Raw genomic sequence first — 22,080 nt, forward strand, 5'->3', positions numbered from 1 at the left:
CCAAATAAATACAATTTTTAAAAAATGGAAAGAACAGTGTAGATGTCACACTTTTCTGATGGCACTTCAACTTTTAATACACAAATTGAAGATACTAGAATAGATGATTTTGAGGCTCTTTCTAGTTCAGGGGCTGGATAATCTGAAATTGGAAGCTAGGCAAGTACTATTTCTCAATGGAAAAAACTATGGAAGGTCAATTATACCTCAAAAACAGACAAACTCAAAGAAAAAGAGATCGCATTTGTGGTTATCAGCAGTGGGGACTGGGGGAGGGGAACTGGAGGAAGGTAGTCAAAAGGTACTAACCTGCACTCATAAAATAATTAAGTACTAAGGCTGTAATGGGGCTTCCCTGGTGCCTCAGCAGTAAAGAATCCACCTGTCAATGCAGGAGATGCATGTTTGATCCCTGAGTCTGGAAGATCCCCTGGAGGAGGAAAGGACAATCCACTGCAGTATTGTTGCCTGGGAAAACCAACAGACAGGGGAGTCTGGTGGGCTACAGTCGATGGGGTCACAAAGAGCTACTGAACAATAACAACAAATGTACGGTACAACATGATTGACACCACACTCCTGTATGTTGTATATGGAAGTACTGAAAAAATCCTACATGCTCTCATCGATGACGAGGAAAAAATCTTTTGCCTTTTTTATCTGTATAAGATGATGAATGTTCACTAAACTTATTGTAGCAATCATTGCATGATGTACGTTAAGTCAAATCATTATGCCATACACACCTTAAAATTATACAAGGCTGTATGTCAATGATACCTCAGCCAAACTGGAAGAGGAAAAAAACAGTATGGTAAATCACTTTGGGTTCTCATTTAGGTCCTTCTAACAGCACAAATGGGGAATCTATACTTCCTCCATACCATCTTCCCAATTGTTACTGGCAAGGCTATTTTTCTAACAAAGATACAAGGCTTTTCTCTTGTAGCCACCATCAATGGCACCCTGTTGCCTATGGTAAAAAGTCAAACTTCCCAATTTACTTTCCCTTCCTCATTTACTCACAAAATGGGCTGGAATTTCCTTCTCTTTCTTTGGTAAGCATTTTTTCCAGCTTTCTTGGAGCTATAATTGACAAAATTGTAAGATATCATTGATGATTTGATATACGTATCCACTGTGAAAGGATTCCTCCCATCCAGTTAGTTAACACATCCATTACCTCACATATATATGTGTTTGTGACAGACGTTATTTTCCTTCTACTCTCGTAGCAAAATCCAATTATATAAGAAAGTGTTATCAATTATAGAAATCACATTGTACCTTAGAACCTCAGACTTTATTCATCTTACAGGTGAAAGTTGGACTGGAGTTTCTTGAACAGCAAAAACCAAAAATCCAGACAAAGCTGGATTTAAATCCTGACTCAGTGACTCACCAACTACGTGATCTTCCTGCAATTTAGCTCGTTCACCTGTAAAACTGGAACTAATGATTCCACTGATGCTGCTCTTGAGTTTCAAAAGAGATCACTTCTCTGGCAGGCACCAAAGCGCCTAACCCAAAGCGACCACTGGGTAATTGTTCCTACCTGCCTGTTCCCTTCAATCCAGTTTGTTTCTGTTCTTCAAGACTCCACTCAGAAGATGTCTTCTTTCAGGCCCCTGCCTTAAAGTCCCTCCTCCTCTAAGCTTCGCAGCACTACACGTGGTTGTCCACTGTAGCGTCTGTCACTCTGCAGTCCAGTTGGCAGAATGAAATGAGGGTAGGGACCGCATCGCATCTTGGTCCCCCTAGTGCACAGCGGATGCTCGGTAACATCTTCCCTGGCTGAATAACAGAAACCACACAGACAAAGAAACCCTGACTGAAAATAAGATGCATGCTTTAAGAACTTACTTTGAGAGGGAAAGATTCTAAGTCACCTCTAACCTCACTAACGTTACACAGTGGTTTTATTACGTGATCCCTTCTGTTCTGTCATGGAGGCTTCCCTGATGGCCCAGACGGTAAAGAATCTGTCTGCAGTGCAGGAGACCTAGGCTTGATCCCTGGGTCAGGAAGATCCCCTGAAGAAGGGAATGGCAACCCACTCCACTATTCTTGTCTGGGGAAATCTCGTGGACAGAGGAGCCTGGCAGGCTTCAGTCCATGGAGTCGCCAAGAGTCAGACACAGCAGAGCAAGTAACACTCCTGTCATGTGGGTGGGAGAAAGGCAGAAAGCATGAAGTACAGTAAAGGTAAAAAGAATCAAGAGCCCAAGCCCCATGCTTCTTATTTTATTTCTGTCTCTACAAAACGCTTTTTATATTTACAGTACTATTAAACACACCCCTCGATATGTTGTAATACAACAGTCCAATAGATGGTCAGATTCAACTATAGGTAACATACTCCAAGGTCAAAGATGAATTTTTGGGGGAGTCCCTGGCAGTCCAAGTAGGTAGGACTCCAAGCTTCCACTACAAGATTCGACCCCTTTGGGGAACTAAGATCCTGCATGCCTCTCAGTGCAGTAAAAAAAAAAAAAAAAAAGTTCAGACTAAGTTTGAGTTAAATGTTACTCTGTGTGGCATTTATCAGGGCTCTTCACCAAGTATTTCCAGTTCTCTCTCCAGAAATACCAGGGGATTTCATTTCCTTACCCCCTTGAAGTTAGATGCTACAATGTGACTTTCTGGGTCCAACACATGCCCCTTCTGGAGTCTCTGAGCATCAGCACAACCTGCGGCATTCTCCTGTCGTGGCAATTATGAAAGGCAGAGATGCTCTCTGCCCGCACCTGGCTGGAGGCGCTGTAGAGGAAAGCTCCCACGCCAGCCCATGATCAATGTGTGGCCTTGGCGAGAAATAAACCTCTGCTGCCTGAACACACTAAGAACTGGGGTTGTTTGTTACCCCAGCACACTCTAGATATTCTGCATACACATAAAGAGGAGGTTAGTATTTCTCTATATATACATAGTCCAATCTATACTGTAACAACTATATTTTTAAACACCATTTAAATTCCCCAATAATAAAAATCCATCTCTACTTCAAAGCACCCTGGTGAAATGAGGAGCTGGCTCATTTATATATCTCACAAGGTTGCACAGCAGAAACCAATAAAACATTTCAAAGCGGTTATCCTCCAATTAAAAGTAAATTTTAATAAATTTTTTAAAGTATCTCAGTAAAAGCTGGAAAACAATAATTTTTATCATTTGTATCTCAAGTATTTTTTTATTCTTGAGTCTCTGACTCCACAAAGTCATCTGCTCCCATCCTATACTGCTATGTGACAAACCACCAGAAAAATCTAACAGATTAAAACAACCATTTATTCGTAATTTTGCAATCTGGGTGGGGCTGAGCTGATTGGGCCTCTGCTCATCTCAGTGGAGTCAGTTTTGAAGCTGGATTCAACAAGCAAGACGATGAGGGATTAAACTCAGCTGGGAGACTGAGTTATAACTCTAAGTCAGTCTAACAGGAGAAAAACTAGGCCATACTAACCAAATGCTTCGACCCTAGGAGAACAATTCACTGATGAGAGTTCTAAGGTGAAAAATATGGTTATTCTTTCATATGTTTCATATTGTTATTTCACATGCAACCGGGTGGTTACTCCAAACACGTCTGCAAGTCATTAGGATCCCCAAAGATCAGGAAATCAAGGAAGATTTTTTTGCTAGGCTCCACTAGAACACTTATGAACCAAACCACACAAACTTCACCATGACAATCAACTATATTGTTACTAATGTAAATTGGTTACATACACTAAGGTGTAAAGATTAAAAGTGATTCAGTCTAAAAAGACTAAGAAATCACTTTAAAACCACCTAATAATTCATCTCATTTAGGGAGACCTACTAATAAAACTGTGGTCAGCAGAGATGTAAAATAAACAGACCACTATGACAACATTCACAAGTTTGGGTAATAAAAATATTTTTTAATGATTTTGTAATAACATTACTACATATATTTTTATACATACATAGCTTCTAGGGAGTTGCTTTGGTTGTTTCTCATGTGTTATTCATAATAAAAAACATTCTATAGAGATTTCTGCTGATTAAGCTTTTTTGTATTTTCTCTTGATCAGGGATAGCTGTGTAGAAGGGCACTCTTTATCACCCACCTCTCCCTACCATAACTACTACCTTATTTTTGACACCACGGTGTTTTTGAAGCGTGACATCACATGTCAGCCAGTAACATTCAATGACGTCACAATAACACTTGATGATCACTGATGACAGTGGCCATAACACTAATAGCAAATTCTTATAATACCACCTCAGGCTAGCATTTCCTTTGTGCCAGACATGGTCTGAACTCTACACATATATAAACTCACAACAATCCTAAACTAGATGTGGTAGTAAGAACATTTTGCAAATGAGGCAACAAAGGCACAGAAAAGTTACTTCCCAACAACAAATAGTTAGCAAGTAGTAGAACCTAAATTTGAATTCAGGTGATCTTAGTTCGAGAATCAGTAATACCCCAAGAACTTACTTTCCTCATTTGTAAAAAGAGATTATGGTTTTAAATTTATTGGCTTTTTAAATATTGCATAGATGTACATGAGAGTATATGTATTAATATTCATTACATATTCTTCCAAATCATTTTCTATACAGGAAATATACACATAGTTTGTGTTTGTATGCTTTTTACAAAACAGAGTTAGTAATAAACTTACTGCTTTGCAACTCTTGAGAAAATTTTTCCAGAAGTCAACAGATGTATCCCAGATATGCTCCCATTCTGGTACCCACAGGTCAACCTCTCTGTCCTGACAAAAACTATACGATACGTGATCCTGCAATCCCACTCTTGGACATATATCTGGAGGAAACTAACTTGAATAGATACACGCACTCCAATGCTCACAGCAGCACTGGAAGCAACTTAAATGTCCATCAGCAAATGAGTGGATAACGAAGACGTGGTATATACACAACGGACTATTACTCAGCCATAAAAAGGAACAAAACAAAGCCATTTGCAGTAACATGGATGGACATACAGATGATCAGACTAAGTGAGGTAAGCCAGAGATATCATGATATCACTTATATGTGGAATCTAAAAAGATAATATGTGAACTTTTTTAAAAAACAGAAATAGACTCACAGACATAGAAAACAAATCTATGGTTACCAAAGGGAATGGGGGGTGACAAATTAGAGGTTTGGGATAAACACGTACATACTACTATGTATAAAATAAAAACCAATTACATCACATTGTTATGCAACATATACATAACAATGTATAAGTAAACAACAAGGATCTAGAACTATTTCAGTATTTTTAACCTATAACAAAAAAAGAACCTAAAAAAGAATACACACACACATAACTAAACCACTTTGTTGTACACCTGAAACTAACACAACATTGTAAATTAATTATACTTCAATTTAGAAGAAAAACGGTTTAAAAACAAAACTACGTGGTAGTTCACGGATGGGCATTTTGTTCTTGCCGATTTTTCTCTACTAGCTTTCTGCCTTCCTTTACTGCCATGAGCATGTCTACATGTATATACTGGCCCATTTCTACTGGGAATATATTCTGATCTCATTTCTCATCTTTATAGCCTTTCTTGACCCTTTTCCCCCATCTCCTAAGGGTAAGTGAGCATTCTAAGCCTTTTACTATTTTCCACACATTCTCCACAGTCTCAGTGATTTCAAGTAAATCATACTAGGGATTGATTCCCAGGTGGCTCAGTGGTAAAGAATCACCTGCCGATGCAGGAGACGAGGGTCGATCCCTGGGTCGGGAAGAGCCCCTGGAGTGAGAAAATAGCTACCCACTCCACTATTCTTGCCTGGAAAACCCCATGGACAGAAGAGTTTGGCAGGCTACAGTCCATGGGTCACAAACAGTCGGACAAAAGTGAATACACACACATCCTAAGCTAGCTCCTAAACTCTACTCCCAAACCCTCCAATACTCTAGACATTTCTATTTTGTAGACATCTATGCCAGGCATCATCGAGTATCAGAGTGCCTACATTCAACTGTAAAATGGACGCAAAATACAGAATAATATAATAATAGCCATTCTTGTCCTCAGGAAGACTGCAGACATCTACTTTTAATAAAATAGTCCAGGTGTAACGCAGAGATGAAAAACTTGTCCACTGGTGGTCTACAGATTAAACCCAGCCCACAAGGTATGGTTCCAAATAGCATTTTAGATCTTAATTGAAAATACTTAAAAGTCAAGAGATTTCACATGAACATCCAAGTTTTCAACCTTTGTTGAAAAACCAGGGTATCTAGCAACATCTTACAGTCTCACATGGCAGCCATCAGCCACAACTGTCTCTCAGCATCTCCTAAGCAAGGCACAAAGACCCCTAAGACTCTTCAGACTGTTTTTACTCATCATTTTCTCCCTAACTTAAGGCCTCAAAGATATCAGCTGTCATTCAGGAGCTTACAATCTGCATGCAACTCATTTAAATTACCTACTTGGTCCCTGTAAACAGTTTACAATGCCTGAACTATAAAGCCCAAACTCATTACCCTGCATTCAAGAACCATCACAGGTTGGCCCCAGACCCCACATTAAGCCCCTGATCTAGTCACACCCCACCAAGAAAGCACCTTTTACACTTCCCTCAATAATTTTATTCACTCTGCTGCCCCAGAACACCCTCTCAACTTTCTTCTCACCCGATTGGCTAAATGTTATCGACTCTTCAAGGTATAATTCATGCACTGCTTCCTCCACATTTCTGAGGACCCTTTGGGCCACAGTAAACCTTCTTCCAGATTTGACTGTCCCTCCTAGCATACATTTGGCACTTACATGCTCTCTGAATAATGTGTCACATGAAAGATCTAAAAAGTTACAGAAGAGTATTTCTCAAACAGTTGCCACATTTGTGCATCATACATAGTTACTGCTACTACAAAATTAATAGCAGAAGCAAAGTCAAACAATTTTCCTGTCTTTTATAATGAAGCTTTTTCTAGAGAAAATGCAAAAAGAGCTGTGTCATTCTTCCTTCTCTTAACCTGTGTTCTTAAGTTCTTTAAATTCTCCAAGTGGAGAGACTGACACTGCCAATTACAAATTCAAGATTAATCTTTCTACTGAATATTCACACTAACCACAAGTATACATTTATATGCATTTCATCACCAAAGAGAAGAAAAAAAATCCTCCCTATTTCACTCCACAACTTTTGAACTTACACTGCCAAGAAGTTCTGAAAATAAACACTGCAGCACAAACATGATACAGAAAATGTTAAAATAAAGGAGGAAGGGATTAATCTGCTTGTTGAAATTAAAAGACGGGCCAAAACAAATTTTTTTATAAAAGAGAGGGAGGGAGGATGGGAGGGACACACACACACACACACACACACAGTTTGGAAAGTTTATTCTGTATCAACTAAAAATTATGTTCAGTCCTAATGTCTCATAGATTTAAAACTATGTCGAATCCTGTCAAGGGTTTCACACACCTTCTCACCAGGTGAGGGCATCTGAAGTTCTCTATGACTAAAAACTGATCATTTCCATTTTGGAAGGTCAATGAAGTTTCAATGAAGCCCCTCAGTCCTAACCACAAATGCCTCAAGTATACAAGGTTGGACAATCGCTCTCTGCCCAGAGGAAATCTGACTATGGCCTGGGGAATAAATATGCAGTTTTGCAACAAGGTGAAGGAGAGGTTAGAGGAGTGTGTCTTGTCACCCTGCAAAGTGACCACAAATCTGGCATGGCAGAATTAACTGACAATAGGAAAATGTACTAAACCACTATTTGTAAAATGAGAAAGCGAATTGTTGTAATACTTTTAAACTTACATGGAAATCCATGTTGACCAAGTTTACATATTAATAATTGTATCAAATATAATTTGTATTTTAGACTAAAAATGCATTCTGAAAGACAAGAGATTCCATAAAGAAGACCAACAGCAGGACAACAGCAAACTAATGAGCCCACCTCAGAGAGAAGAGAGGCTACCATTCCAGGATCAGCTCTTCAGGTAAATTAAAACATCTCAGTGCCCGTTCAGTGCTAGAGACCAGTAACTACTGAAAATTCCCACGTATCTAATTTCGTGAAAAGTAAGAAAACACAACTATCATAAAAGTTACAAGTTTGCATCATCTCAAAAAGCACAAATAGTGGTATCCCTCAACTATAAAACTGCTGTTTTATGAAACTGCATATATTATAATGTAATACAGTTTGTTTGTTTGTTTTTGTTCTGCTGATTTCAAGTTCACAGCCATGGAAATGAGAACTCTGAGTGGAAGAGGGAAATGTGCTTACAGACACAGGAGAGCAACAGTCCTGTGCAGCACCACCATGTTTGCTGGTCCCTTGGAAGACATCACTGGTTATGCCTCCCTTTTTTCTACAATAATGCTCAAGGTGACTTTCTAATAACACTAACTGACCTCTGCAAAGAAACCTGGTTCAGGGTATAAGAAGTTTATTCAGAAAAGGTCAAGAATAGAGCCTCAGAAATCCTATCCCCGCCACCTGCTGCTTCTGCACCATCCCCACACCCACCCCCAAGCTGAACATCAACTTTACTGACTTGGTAAGAAACAGGGTGGAATGCTTCCTTGGTTTCCCAAATGAGTGATGGGAATATATATTCTCAGGAAGAAGAGAACAAACCAAAGCTTCAGGAAGCGTCTCCTTAACCTTAACAGAAAAATAACTCCAGGCACTGGTAGTGCCTGCCCAGCAGCAGGAGTTTCCGAACCAATGGGAAGACCTGCATCTCCGATAACGACCAAGTGACAGACAGTCCTTACTGCGCCAAAGAACTTTTAAACATGTGCAAACTTCACCGTCCCACTTAGTATTTCCCCATTTTCATACCCACTTTTCAAACTCTGCCTCTAAGATTAATAACTTCGGTTCAAATTTCTTGATTTTAGGTTGTAAACATATATATATAGTTTATTTAGCTGCATCGGGACTTAGTTGCAGCGTGCAAACTTAGTTTAGGCATGTGGAATCTAGTTCCTTGGCCAGGGATTGAACCTGGGCCCCCTGCCCTGGAAGCTTGCAGTCTTAGCCACTTGACCACCAGGGAAGTTCTGTATACATAATTTTAAAGTGACAATAGTCACTATAAAATCAGTAACTGCATATGTTTTTCAAATGTGATTAAAACATAAAAATGATCTAACACTATGAGAAATGTTTACCTAATTATTAAAAAATTTAAACTCAAAAGAATGTGTATTTACTATCCACTGTTAGCTTTTTCTTTTAATCCAAAACAAATACACTAACCTACTTTTAAAAAATACTACCATAAGGCCTCTTCTCTAGGGTAAAACAACCCACTTACTGATCATCTAAATAACACTGACAATTTAAACATGTTTATCTCCATTGCATTCCACAGAAATACTAATCTTCATTTCTGAGGTAATTATTTGCAATGCCACATAATTTTAATATTTACAAACCTCATTTACATTTGTTACACATCAGTTTCACTTTCAGGGTCTGTACTACCAAGCTAACTACATGGTCTTTTCTGCATGTATCTTGGTACAGTATGGATTTAACAATTGAAAACCCCTCTCCTTGCCTCCCATTTCAGATATTAGCTTCCATTTACGTGTTTCTAAAAGGACTTGAGTTTATTTCTTTCTTCAAAAGACACACCTAATTTTAAAGAATCCACTAAAAAGTTTGGAGTCATCCAAGTTACCACTAGACTTAATTACCTGTAAGAACTACCATACCAGTTTTCAAACCTAAAAAAGAAAACTCTCAAAAGACTTAGAACTGCTCTAAACATCTTCCAAAGTGTTGAAATTTTTATATTGATATACTGTCATTCTGTAGAAAAGTTTTAATCTCTCCAAGGACTACCTTTTCCTCCTTCATAATAATAAAAACTAAAATAATAAAGTGATAATACCCTAAACCAACCTTTCTTCCGGTGTCCTCGGAAGCTGCACTAACACAAATGAGATCATTGCAATTTCAGGCGAAGTGTACACGTACACATGCACACACACACTTGTATGTGTAGGGATGAGAACAACACCGATAGGTCTACTCTTTCTAGGGTAAAAATTTAAAAAGTCTAAAACGTGTAATAATCCAAAATTAATGTTCACAAACCATGCAATAGTGAAAATGGGAAGTAATGAAGTTAAAACCCTACTGTGGCTTCCTATGTGTTGCTCTAAAGGATACTCAAAAAGTGGCAAAGAAGTTTAAAATTACTTAAACCTGCACCTTCCCTCTCCAGATTTGTTACTACAGGAATAACAATGGCATTTTTTATCAGACACTACAATGCGAGTGATACAGTAACCCCTAAGTTTGTATCACAAAGGAGCTAATGCAATAGTGTATACATCCTGTACTGGTTTCCCTCGCGATGTGTCACAGCTAGGTAAGAGCTGGCCATAAAATATGGAGGCAAGTCGAAGGCCCAGAATCGCTTTCACAGTAGGAGGAGAGCAAAGCAAGAAAGAGCACATATCCAGTCCAGGGCTTCATGGGGTTCCCACAACCCTGTTCTCTGCCTGGGTTCACGCTCCTATTTTTACTATGTATCACCAAACGTTAACAATGCTATTGCTAAATGAATGCACCCCATTCGAAGAAAAAAAAGCCAAACTAGAACAAAAACCGAGAGAATCCGTAAGTGAGCTGCTCTCCGCGGCGTCCGCTGCACCCTTGCACTAGCAGGAGACGACCATATAATGAAATGAGTAAGCACCCAGGCCATTCTACAACTCCGAGGGCGGCCACGGACCTGCTCGGCACCCTCGAGAGCCACGAGCGCTCGGCCACTCCCCGGTACGAAACGGCTTTCTGGATTCCACGGGCAAAGTTGTCCGAGAACCATACTGCAAAAAGGCATTTCTAACCACCGAAAACCGGCGCTGCCCAGCCCCGAGGTGCCGGCGCCGAAGCACCCGAGAGCTGCTCCGGCCCCGCTCACAGCTCGGAGGCGGCTCCTCGAGGCGAGTTCGGTCGCGGTTTCCATCCGTCCGGAGCTGCACCAACGTGCTCCCCGCGCTCGGCCGGCGGTTGGGAGCGACGTTTCCAAAAACTTGGCGCTCGCGGTCCCCGCGCGGCCACCACACGGAGTTTGAGTGGCTCGGGCCGGGCGTTGCGGGCCGGGCGGGGGAGGGGAGCGGCCGTGAGACTTCCCGACGCGCCGGCGAAGCCCCGGAGCCCGGGGCTGGCGGGGGTGGGGAGGCGAGGAAAGTTAAAGCCGCGGCCGGCTGACAAAAGCAGCCCGGCTCGGGCCGCAGCCAGCCGCCCGCCGGCCGGCCCGGGGGACCACCTGGCCCCGGCGTTTTGACAGCTCGGCGACCGCCCGGGGGTGCCGAACGCGAGGCCGGCCCCGCGACTCCCCAGCTGCGCCTCGGGCTGGGACAGCCAACGAGCCGGCGAGGCCCAGCGGCGGCTAACGAGATATTTCTCCAAACACAGAAGCCCCAGAAACCGCGGCGCCGGGGCCCAAACTAAAAAAAAAGTAAAGTGTGGCGGCGGCGCCGGCCGTCGGGGGCCCGGCCGCGAAGGGCGGTGCGGGGCGCCCGCGGGAGGCCGGGCGCCGGCGCGCGGGGCGCGGGGCGGGCGGGCGGGCGCCCCCGGGGCCCGGAGCCGCGCGGCCGGCGGAGCCCCACCCCCACCCCGCGGGGGCGGCCGGGGGCGCGCGGGGGCGGCGGGGCCCGGGGCGCGCCGGTGACAGCTCCGGGCCGGCCGCCGCCGCCGCCGCTGGCTCCCGGCCTGGCTCCCTCACACTCAACTTACTTCTTTCTGGCTCTCTGGAAAGGGGAAGCGCCATCTTTGCGAGGCCGGCCCCGAGGTCTTTTGTCTGCGGCTGCGGGGCTCGGGGCCGGGGCTCCGGGCTCCTCGGGGGGTGGTGGCGGCGGCTGCGGCTGCTCCGCGCTCTTGTCCTCCTCCGACGACATCCTAGTCACCAGGAAAGACACATGGATCCCGGTCCTCCTCCTGGGGGGCTCCTCCCGCCGCCGCCGCCGCCGCCGCTGCTGCTCGGGTTCCTCCTCCCCGGCTCAGCCTCTCGCATTTCCCGCAGCCCCGGGAGCAGCAGCAGCAGCAGCAGGTACCGGGAGAGGCGGCAACATGGAGCGAGCAGGACACGCACTCACACACATACGCGCGGGCGCGCGCACCTCGGCGCGCAGGGGCCGGGCGGGGGGCGGCGGGCGGGGCGGCGGGAGGGAGGGGCCGGGCCGGGCCGGGCCGGGCCGGGCCGGGGCGGGGAGCGCGGGCGGGGCCGGCGGGCGGGCGCCGGTTGGTGCGGGAGCGGGCGCGGGCGGCGCCGGGCGGGGCGGGGCTCCTGAGGCGGTGGGGGCGGGGGGGCGGCCGGCCCCGGGGGTCTCCGCCCGCGCCCCTCCCCCAGGCCGCCCGCGGCGGGGAGGAGAAAGGGGCCGCGGCTCGGGGAGCGGCGGGCGGGCGGACGGGCGGGGGTCGCGCCCCCCGCCGGCGGTCCCTCCCCTGCGCGAGCCGCGTCAGGCCGGGCGGCGGCGGCGGCGAAGTTTTGACAGCTGCTCCAGTTGTTGTTGTGGGTTCCGGGCTGCGCGAGAGCTCCGGCCCCTCAACGCCCGCGCCCGCCCTCCGGGGCTGGGGAGGAGGAAGTTTTGCGGGTGTGCGTGTACCACACACACACGCACACACAGACACACACACTCGACCGGGGCCGTCGCGCGAGGGCCCCCGCACCTCAGCCCTCTCAAACTCGCCGCCGGTCTCGCCCACACACGGCCGCCGCGACGCCCCCGCCCCTCCCCCTCCCCCACCCCACCGGCCCCCGCCGCCCCCCGCGCGCCGCCGCCGCCGCCGCCGCTGCCACTCACGGGGGGCTCGCTCTGCGCATGCGCCGCCCGCGGACGCGCCGCCGCCGCTGACCTCACCGCCCCTCCCCCGCCCCCGCTCCCTCCTCCTCTGACGCGGCGGCCCCGGCTGCGCCGCGGCTCCGGCTCCGGCTCCGGCCCCGGCCCCGGGAGAGCGCCAAGCTGCGGAGGAGGGAGTCCGGGATCGGGGTCCCGGGGAGCGCGCGGAGGCAGGGCGAGGACAGGGGCCGGGCCGCGTCCCCGCTCCGGAGGCGCTAGGGCCCCCCCCACCCCCCCACAGCCGCGGACGGGAGGGCGGGTGGGTGCGAGCTGGTCGCGCCCCGGCGCGCGGCCGGCCCGGGCTCCCCCCTCGGCGCCCCCGCCCCCACCCCGCCCCACCCTCGGCGGGGCGCCGGGGGACCGGCCCGGAGGGACTGCGCCGGGCGTACGTTCAGCGTTCTTTCGTTTTTTTAATGCGCGTCTGTGGAGAAAAAGAAATGGAGTGCAACTTCGTTCTAATCCCATTCCAGGGGTACTTTCGTTATTGCCACGTCGTTTTCCAAATGATCCTGAAAGGGTTTATAAAGCTGTCAGACAAAAAGAACGATGGCATTCTGAGGAATAAAAAGGCTGAAACACATAATAAACCAGTAAAAAAAAAAAAAAAAAACCGACAACTTGGTTTGAACGTTGGGTGAGATGCGATGCGGGGACAAAAAATCGAAGGAGTTGTAAACTGCCTCTTAGAATACGTGAAAAGGGTGAAAGAAAAACGGGGCTAAGCGTCAGAAACCTGAAATAGACACTTAAGGAGAGTTACAGATGTGGAATCCTGGGCTTCTTATTCCAACAGGGATCAACCCTGGGACAATGTACTCTTGTGAGCCTGCCTTCCCGTTCACTAGCGGAGTGGAAAGATCGTAGATTTCAATGGGGACAAAATACTAAGAACTAGCAGCCGTTTGCCAAAGCTCAGGGTAAACTCTCATTTTCCAGGCATACACTCTAGGCCGGACACCCAAGGCACTCTGAGGATTTTCATCAGTTTTCACAACACAGTTCTAGTATAAGGTAAGAAGAATACGCCGTTTTTCCTGCTTTGTAGTTTGCCTTCACGTCCTCCCCAGTAGCCAGAACATAAACTTTAAATTGTGTTTTCTTATTTGGGCAAATACAGTTTGATTTCCAGAGCCTCTTCTGACTAAATCATCGTTTTTTGAAATGAGGACTACAGTAAGAATTTGAATTCCTTCAGAGTTTGGTTCCTGCTGGCTTTTCCACGTTTAATAAATCTACAATTTGAGACTGAGGAGACGCTGGCTTGGTAAATACAAACTTTAAGTGTCTGACTTTGTACATAGAAATACAACATGTACATGACTAATGATAAATGTAAGAAGTGATATATTTAATGCTTATTATTACTCATGCTTTTTCATTTTCTGTACATTACAAACATACTTTCAAAAATTGGATTATCGATCCAAATGTTTATCTTTGTTAAGTACTGCATTGAGAAGAATCATTTCCAACTGTGTGTTTCATATGCACAAAATTCTACATCAGGGCAATTTACTTCAGTATACTTGTCAGCTCTGGAGAAATTAAGGGTCAGAAATGTGCAAATTGCAAGTCACTCCTGCTGGAGACAAGTTTTAAAAGGAAACACCTAGGGATTGGGAAGAGAAAAGTGGGTAGGATAAATGGAAGGGTAGAAACAGAGGCTGTGCTTCTAGAAAGACAGAAGATGATGAAGGTAAACGTTCGCTGCTGTGAGCAGACAGGTGACTGGGAGCTGTTTTAACAGGACTGATGGGAGGCTCATCAGCTTGAACTTATTGAGGGCAGAGCAGGCAAAACATAACCTGGGATGCAGAAGAAGTATTCAAGGAATACTTATTCAACATAAATAAAGGTCTTTCAAAGGTTTTTCCGTCTCTGTCATCCAAATTACACAGCTTTGAGACCACAATGGCAAAGATCCAGGAGGCAGGCAGCTGAGGTAGATTCCTCAAAATTATAAAATCAGAAAGTCAATGAGCATCTGGAAGGACCAAATGCAAAAAAAAAAAAAAAAATAGAATGCCTTCTTTCTAATAAGTAGACATGTTAAATAGGCACCTTAAAAATACAGTAGGTATGCAACAGTGTTAACAGCAATTAACTCTAAAGGGCTGGACTTGCACTTCTTATATTTTTTCTATATCAGTCTTCCAGAGCAGATGTAGTCTAATCACAAATATATATTAGATGTTCAAAATGTGGATGGGGAGTGAGGGTTGTTATCTGCAAAAAAGACAAAGGAACATCTCATGAAACTCCAGTAAGCAAAGGAGATTCTCAAAGAGTCTAACATACAAATGACGGAATAAAAATTCATGATACAGTACACTTTCTTACTAATTGAAGGTCTATAAAATGTCATTGATATGTCTTTCTTTAGAGAGCAGCCTTTATCACTTTGTTTCAGTGAACATAAAAGTATTTATGAGGCTTTCCCATAGGTTCGCTACTAAATGGTATCTCTCTCTTTTTGTATTCCCATAGTCTTAAATTCCTCAGTGTTTTAGGAACCAAACTTTTATGATTGTGTAAAAAGACCACTAAAATGTAAATTCTAGATCTTATAAAATTTCTGTTCATATTTTTACTATTAAAGTTGCACTTTAAAAAGTTGCAGTAATTGCTGTCTTTTTTGGTCCTTTATTTCTCAGTGGGGAAAAAAATGTTTTTAAAAGAATTTCAGAAAATAAATAAATAAAAGAATTTCAACCACTTAAAATGAGTTCATATTTAGTCCACAGTGCATTTTTAAATTTAAAAATTCATATTGTATTACATAAGTTATCTCAATAACATACCTGTGTACATGTACCTGTGTGGTGGAAAAATTAAGGGGAGAAACTGAGAAGGAAATAAACAGAATAATCACCTTCAGAAATAACTGTGTATCAGAGTGTGAGATGGTCGAGAGCTCATTTTACAGAGATATGCATCTGGCCCTCTAGGGTTCTATACTTCAAACCTAGCACTACTGAACAAGACAACCACAAAAAGGGTGTCAGGCAACTGAAAAATAAACATGGGAAAACACACAAATAGATTAAATATTTACATCTACTGTGTACAAGACCATAGTTAAAAGAAATGCATCTGGGGATGTGGGGGAAGGGCAGGGATGGGAGAAGGCAGCAGACAGGCCCGCCCAGTACACATACACTGTCTTAGGTTCCTTGCTGCAGCAATACCCATGACTACTGTTATTAGCTTCCTATGGCTACTGCAAAAAGTGACCCCAAATAGGCAGCTTAGAACAACAGAAATGTTTTCTCTCCCAGTCCCAGTGGCCAGAAGTCCAAAACCAAGGTGTCAGCAGGGCTGGTTCCTCGTGGTGGGCTCTGGGAAGTGTTGGTTCCACGTCCCTCAGTGTCAGGGGGGACGTGGACGTGACAAGCAGTCCTTGGTGTCCCTCAGCTTGCAGATGCACCTCTCCTACCTGCCTCCAATATCTTGTGGCATCTTCCCTGAGTGTCTCTGTGTCCTCCCGCGTGCTGCTCCCCTGTGTGTGTGTCTTCTCGTAAGGAATAGTAGATTAATGGTCTCCATTGATGTGGTCTGGAGACTGGTGGTCTCCTCCACCAGTATGACCTCATCTTAATAATTACATCCACAACAATCCTACTTCCAAATAAGGTCATATCCTGAGGTTCTGGGAGAGAATGTGAATGCAGGAGGGCAGGGGAGGGATGGGAATAGTCAACCCAATATAACCAGCAAATAGCCTATATTGATGCCTACCCATCTTAGCAGATCACAGTGTATGTTGTTAGAAATTTTTATATGAGTTAACTGCATGCAAGCTCTTCTTGGTGCACACAAAAGTTATTCACATTATTTTACATGGAATCAACTTATGCAAATAAATAAACTCAAAGTGAATTTAACAACAATGGTGTCCCCAAAGCTAAGTCACTTCAGTCATGTCTGACTCTGTGCAACCCCACAGACAGCAGCCCACCAGGCTCTGCCGTCCCTGGGACTCTCCAGGCAAGAACACTGGAGTGGGTTGCCATTTCCTTCTCCAGTGCATGAAAGGGAAAAGAGAAAGTGAAGTCGCTCAGTCGTGTCCGACTCTTTGCGACCCCATGGACTGCAGCCTACCAGGCTCCTCCGTCCATGGGATTTTCCAGGCAAGAGTACTGGAGTGGGGTGCCATTGCCTTCTCCGTGGTGTCCACACAGTAACAAGTAAAGTTGAGATTCAGTAGTTCCGTGGTTAGTTTGATCTGTGTAGAGGTACATCAGAAAATTTCAGTTCAGAGCTTCCTTGGTGGCTCAGTGGCTAAGAATCCACCTGCCGACACAGGAGACACAGGTTCCATCCCTGGTCTGGGAAGATCCTACATGCGGCAGAACAGCTAAGCCCATGCAACGCAGCTACTGAGCTCTCATGCTACAACTACTTAAGTCCATGTGCCCCAGGGCCTGTGCTCCGCAACGAGAGAGGCCACCCCAAGGAGAAGCCCAGGCACTGCAAGGAAGAGTAGCCTTCTATCACCCCAACTAGCAAAAAGCTGGAGCAGCAACAAAGACCCAGCAAAACCAAAAATAAGTATGGACATGGAACTTACAGTCCCAGGCATCAGCCTTCAAGTTGAGTTCTAAATTCCTCCGCATGGCTCCCGAGGTCCCGAAGAGTCCCTGCCACCCTCCAAAGTGCTACTCTTCCTTTGGCCCACCACACCTGTGAACTCCAGTCTTCAGGGCTATTTTTGGTGGGCTCCAAACCTCCCTAGGCCGTCCCAGCCCCTCCCACCCCGCCAGCCCTTGGCCAACTCCCACTTCCTTTATTTCCCCCTTCAACTTTCTGTTGTTGTTTTAGTCGCTACAATGTGTCTGACTCTTTTGCAACCCTGTGGACTGTAGCCCACCTGCCAGGCTCCTCTGTCCCTAGGATTTCCTAGACAAGAATACCAGAGCAGGTTGCCATTTCCTCCTCCAGGGGATCTTCCTGACCCTGAGATCAAACCCACGTCTCCTGCATTGGCAGGCAGATTCTTTATCGCTGAGCCACCTGGGAAGCCCTTCAGCTCTCTTTAGACTTCATCTCATTCAGGGGGAGAACTGACCACTGTTCTCGCCATGATGAAGGTTGCAGTCCCCCTCGATGCCTCTACAATACACATCCCCTCCCCATCAAGGCTGTCCTGGCCGGTAACGAATGGCCCGCTTAGCTGTCTGCATCCCAGCCTAAGTCCACAGGAGACCACCCCTCATAGTCTATGCCTATGACTCAGCAGAGGCCCAAGAGAGTTGCTGAATAAGTAAAATAAATGGGGAAATGTTACGTTTAAGAAATACAGCTAAGATGATCCCTTATAGGAGTATTTAAGTTTAAAAAAAAAAACTATTTACATTGAGGTATACAAGTATACACCCATACTTTGCTACATTCTGTTGGTCTTTACATTTTACTTTTCTATAAAGAAACAAGCAAGTCCTCTTTGCCCCCTATGACCAGCATTCATTATGTGACACTCTTCTCAGCGTTACTGGCTTTCAGAAATGGGGCATGGAGGATCACGCCTTTTCTAATGGAGTCTCTAAAATTTAAAAGGTAAAATAGTTGCCCACAGTCTTCTGGCAACATAGTATGTCCTTAGAAACACTTCTCATCCAAGATAATATCAAGGGGGAAATTATTGCAGTCAAGCATATACAATATGTATCATGTAACCCACTTATGTAAAACTGTGTAAATCCACAACAATGAATATATACATATGTACATAAAGTAATAATGTTCATCAAAATATAAACAAAGACTGTCTCTGGGCTGGGATTCCAAATAAGGTTTACATTGTTATTTTTCCTTTTAAGTTGTGTGATGAATGGCTATCATTTTTACAAAAGCAATCAAGTTGTTTTTCAAAGAAAAAGTTTTTCTCCAAATTTATCTTTTTTTTTAGCCTTGATTGTATTTAACACTCATGTGACATCCTTTTCCTTTTCTTTATTACTATCCGCTTGTCTGTGGAAATATTAAACCAACACTCAGCAAACTATCACCAATCCTGCCTGGTATAATCAGTTTCAGAGTCCTATTTTTTAGAACTTTTCCTTTTTTTTCATCTGCCATTAAATGAAGTAAAAACGGTTTTTCCAAATGAAAAATGGTTTTCCTCTCTTTCCCTAATCTTTTTTTTTTTAATCTTATATCAGAGTATAGCTGATATTGTGATAGTTACAGGCGGACAGCCAAGGGACTCAGCCAGACATACCCATTCTCCCCCAAACTCCCCTCCCATCCAGGCTTCCACAGAACACTGCGCAGAGTTCCCTGTGCTGTAGAGTAGGGCCTTGCAGGTGACCCATTTTAAAGAAAGCAGTGTGTGCATGTCTATTCCTTAACGATCCCTTCCCTTCGTCCTTCCTGGCTGGTAACCATGAATTCCTTCTCTACATCTGTGACTCTGTTTCTGCTTTGTGAATGTTCATTTGTGTCATTTCTTTTTAGGGTCCCCGGATGTCACATGTCTTTCCCTCATCTTAACAGCCAGGTTCATCGCCGCCAGCTAGCATGCCAACACCTAAGGAAGTTGTACTCACTTGGTACCAATCTCTTTCCCACACTGGTCTCACATGCCTGCCATCTTTGTGTCCCCAGTACACTGAACTATGAGCCAGATGCTCATAAGTATTTGTTATGCAGACTTAAAAAGAAGCAACCATTACTCCAGGAGGTGCCACCTGCAGAAAGGAAGGAGCAGAAGAGAGGGAGGTTGGAAGAAAGGAGCTCAGAATCTAAGGGCGGGGGGGGGGGGGGGGGGGGGGGGGGGGGGGGTGTCACTCACTCTGGTTTGCCGCCCTCCTCCTCACTCTCACTCCTCTGCCTCCGTGTCTACTACCGGCTGCAGGCTGTTGGCCTCTTGCCCTCCCTTGTCTCCACCCACCTTTGCCAGGTCAGTCACTGTCACTGGGAAGAGCTGTCCTACGCGGGGCAGGCTCTCACGCCTGCAGCTTGAAAGACAAACAGGCCAGCAGACACCTTAAGGAACCTGATGAGGATAAGGTAGCCAAAGAGGCCGGGGCACACAGGTAACTGAGGTGGTTAGGGTTACAGAGGACTGCACAAAAAGTAAACAAAACTGTTTCCTCCTCAAAACAAACAAACAAACCCCAAACCAACCAACCAAACAGGAGCCACAGCATCACCCAGAATCTGAAGAAAGTGGGTGTTTTCCTTTGGTTTTCTCTTCTCTGTCCTCATCTGTTGTCTCCAAAGTTTAAAAGAAACTCTGGGGCCTCGGGGACCGGTGTCCTTCCTCTGCTGGACAACAGGCCTGAAGGCCGCCTGCCCCAGAGCCTCCCAACTCATGGTCCGTCCTTCTGTGACCTCATTCCCTGACTGGTTCCAAGTGCCACTCTGTGACTTAATAGAGATAAGATCTGTTTCGGCACACAAGCCTGGGAGGCCCCGAGGGCTCGTCCCTTTGCAGATAACTCGGGGGTGGGGGGGTGGGGGTGGTTTTAGGGCTGAGGTCTCAGCAGATCACCCTTGTGCCTGCTTCTCGAGAGACTGCTTTTCCCACTGACCCCTCAAGAGGCTTCAAAAATCGTCTCCCTGGGCGCCTCGCGGCTGTTCTAGCGCGTGTGTGCGGCCCGCTGGGCCACCGCGCGTGCCATGGACCGCAGAGCGCCTCCAGCTGCACCGGAGCTGCCCGAGCGGCTGCCGGCCGAGGAGAAGCACCTGCTGAGCAGCTTGGCCGCAGCGCACACCTTGGCCCGAGTCCTGAGGCCCTGCTACGGGCCCCAGGGGCGGCAGAAGCTCCTGGTCACCGCCAAAGGCGACACTGTGCTCACGGGGCACGCCGCGGCCATCCTGCGGGCGCTAGAGCTGGAGCACCCGGCCGCCCGGCTGCTACGGGAGGCGGCGCAGGGCCAAGCGGAGCAGAGCGGCGACGGCGCAGCCTTTGTGGTCCTCCTGGCCCAGGCGCTGCTGGCGCAGGCCGAGCGCCTGCTGCGGGCCGGCCTGCCGCGCGCCCAGCTCCGCGAGGCCTACGCGGCGGTGGCCGCGGAGACGCTGGCCCTGCTGCCGTCGCTGGCCGTCCGCGCGCTGGGGCCTCTGGAGGACCCGGTCTGGGCGCTGCGCTCAGTCATGAACACGCACGCGCTCTGGCTCACCGACCACCTGGCCGGACTGGTGGCGCATGCGTGCTGGGCCACGCGGGAGCTGGACGGCGGCTTCCGGCCAGAGCGCGTGGGCGTGTGCGCGCTGCCAGGCGCGCGGCAGGAGGACTCGTGCCTGCTGCCTGGCCTGGCCCTGCCAGGCAAGCCCTGCGGCCAGGTGACCATGGTGCTGAGCGGCGCCCGCGTGGCCCTTTTGGCCTGCGATTTCGGGCCCGCCCGCTCCCTTGCGCCGGCCACCGCCCGGCTCTCCAGCCCAGAGGACCTGATCCGGTTCCGGAAAGGCAGCGAGAGTCTGATAGAAAAGCAGGTGGCCCAGTTGGCCGCTGTGGCTAACGTGGTGGTGGTCTCGGGGGACATCGACGAGAAGACCCTCACGCACGCGGACAAGTACGGCCTCATGGTGATCCAGGTCGCGTCCCGGCGGCAGATGGTTTATTTGAGCGAGGTGCTGCGCACCCCTCTGACGCTTTACCTCCTTCCTCCGCTGGAGCCAGGGAAGTGTCAGAGGGTGTACGGGCAGGAGCTGGGAGAAGCTTTGGCCGTGGTGTTTGAGTGGGAGAGTCCAGGCACCCCTGCCCTCACCTTGGTCCTGAGGGGGGCCACCGCCCATGGGCTGCGGGGGGCCGAGCAGGCCGCCTACAGCGGCATTGACGCCTACTTCCAGCTGTGCCAGGACCCCAGACTGCTCCCCGGAGCTGGGGCCACAGAGATGGCCCTGGCAAAGATGCTCTCGGAGAAAGGAACCAAACTGGAAGGGCCCAACGGCCCCACCTTCCTGGCGTTCGCCCAGGCCCTGCAGTCTCTTCCCGAAACCTTGGCAGAGAACGCGGGCTTAGCCGTCCCCGACGTGATGGCAAAAATGAACGGAGCTCACCAGGCTGGAAACTTCCTCATAGGAGTGGGGGTGGAGGGGATAATAAACGTGGCCCAGGAAGAAGTGTGGGACACCCTCATAGCCAAAGCCCAAGGACTTCGAGCCGTGGCTGACGTGGTTCAGCAGCTTCTGACGGTTGATGATGTTGTAGTGGCCAAGAAAAGTCCCGAATCTCCGCAGGACGCGAATCCTGAACCCAAGATGAGGCGCGGCCGTCCCCTGTGA

The 22,080-nt window shown here is 47.2% G+C and overlaps 2 protein-coding genes and 1 long non-coding RNA gene across 19 annotated transcripts in view; 2 read left to right on the top strand and 1 right to left on the bottom strand.

The window, feature by feature from the left end:
• Positions 1 to 12,130, bottom strand: part of KMT2C (lysine methyltransferase 2C) — a 254,607-nt gene extending 242,477 nt beyond the window's left edge. For 9 of the 17 annotated variants that reach the window (XM_061166178.1, XM_061166177.1, XM_061166164.1 and 6 more), the window contains exon 1: positions 11,750 to 12,049. In XM_061166178.1, coding sequence (XP_061022161.1) covers positions 11,750 to 11,910 — 161 coding nt within the window. In that variant the 5' untranslated portion in view covers positions 11,911 to 12,049. Of the gene's footprint in view, positions 1 to 11,749 lie in introns of all 17 variants that reach the window. The other 8 variants (XM_061166176.1, XM_061166175.1, XM_061166171.1 and 5 more) reach the window with 3 other exon arrangements.
• On the top strand, positions 11,924 to 15,445 carry LOC133072657 (uncharacterized). Its single transcript, XR_009696787.1, has 3 exons — positions 11,924 to 12,062; positions 13,789 to 13,863; positions 13,970 to 15,445. It is a non-coding gene; the product is annotated as an uncharacterized LOC133072657 (long non-coding RNA).
• Positions 15,446 to 20,475: 5,030 nt separating this feature from the next.
• CCT8L2 (chaperonin containing TCP1 subunit 8 like 2) lies at positions 20,476 to 22,080 on the top strand. Its single transcript, XM_061166577.1, has one exon. The coding sequence runs from the start codon at positions 20,476 to 20,478 to the stop codon at positions 22,078 to 22,080; it is 1,605 nt and encodes a 534-aa protein (XP_061022560.1).

This window comes from Dama dama, chromosome 18 (assembly GCF_033118175.1).
Source record: "Dama dama isolate Ldn47 chromosome 18, ASM3311817v1, whole genome shotgun sequence".
Classification (NCBI taxonomy): domain Eukaryota; kingdom Metazoa; phylum Chordata; class Mammalia; order Artiodactyla; family Cervidae; genus Dama; species Dama dama.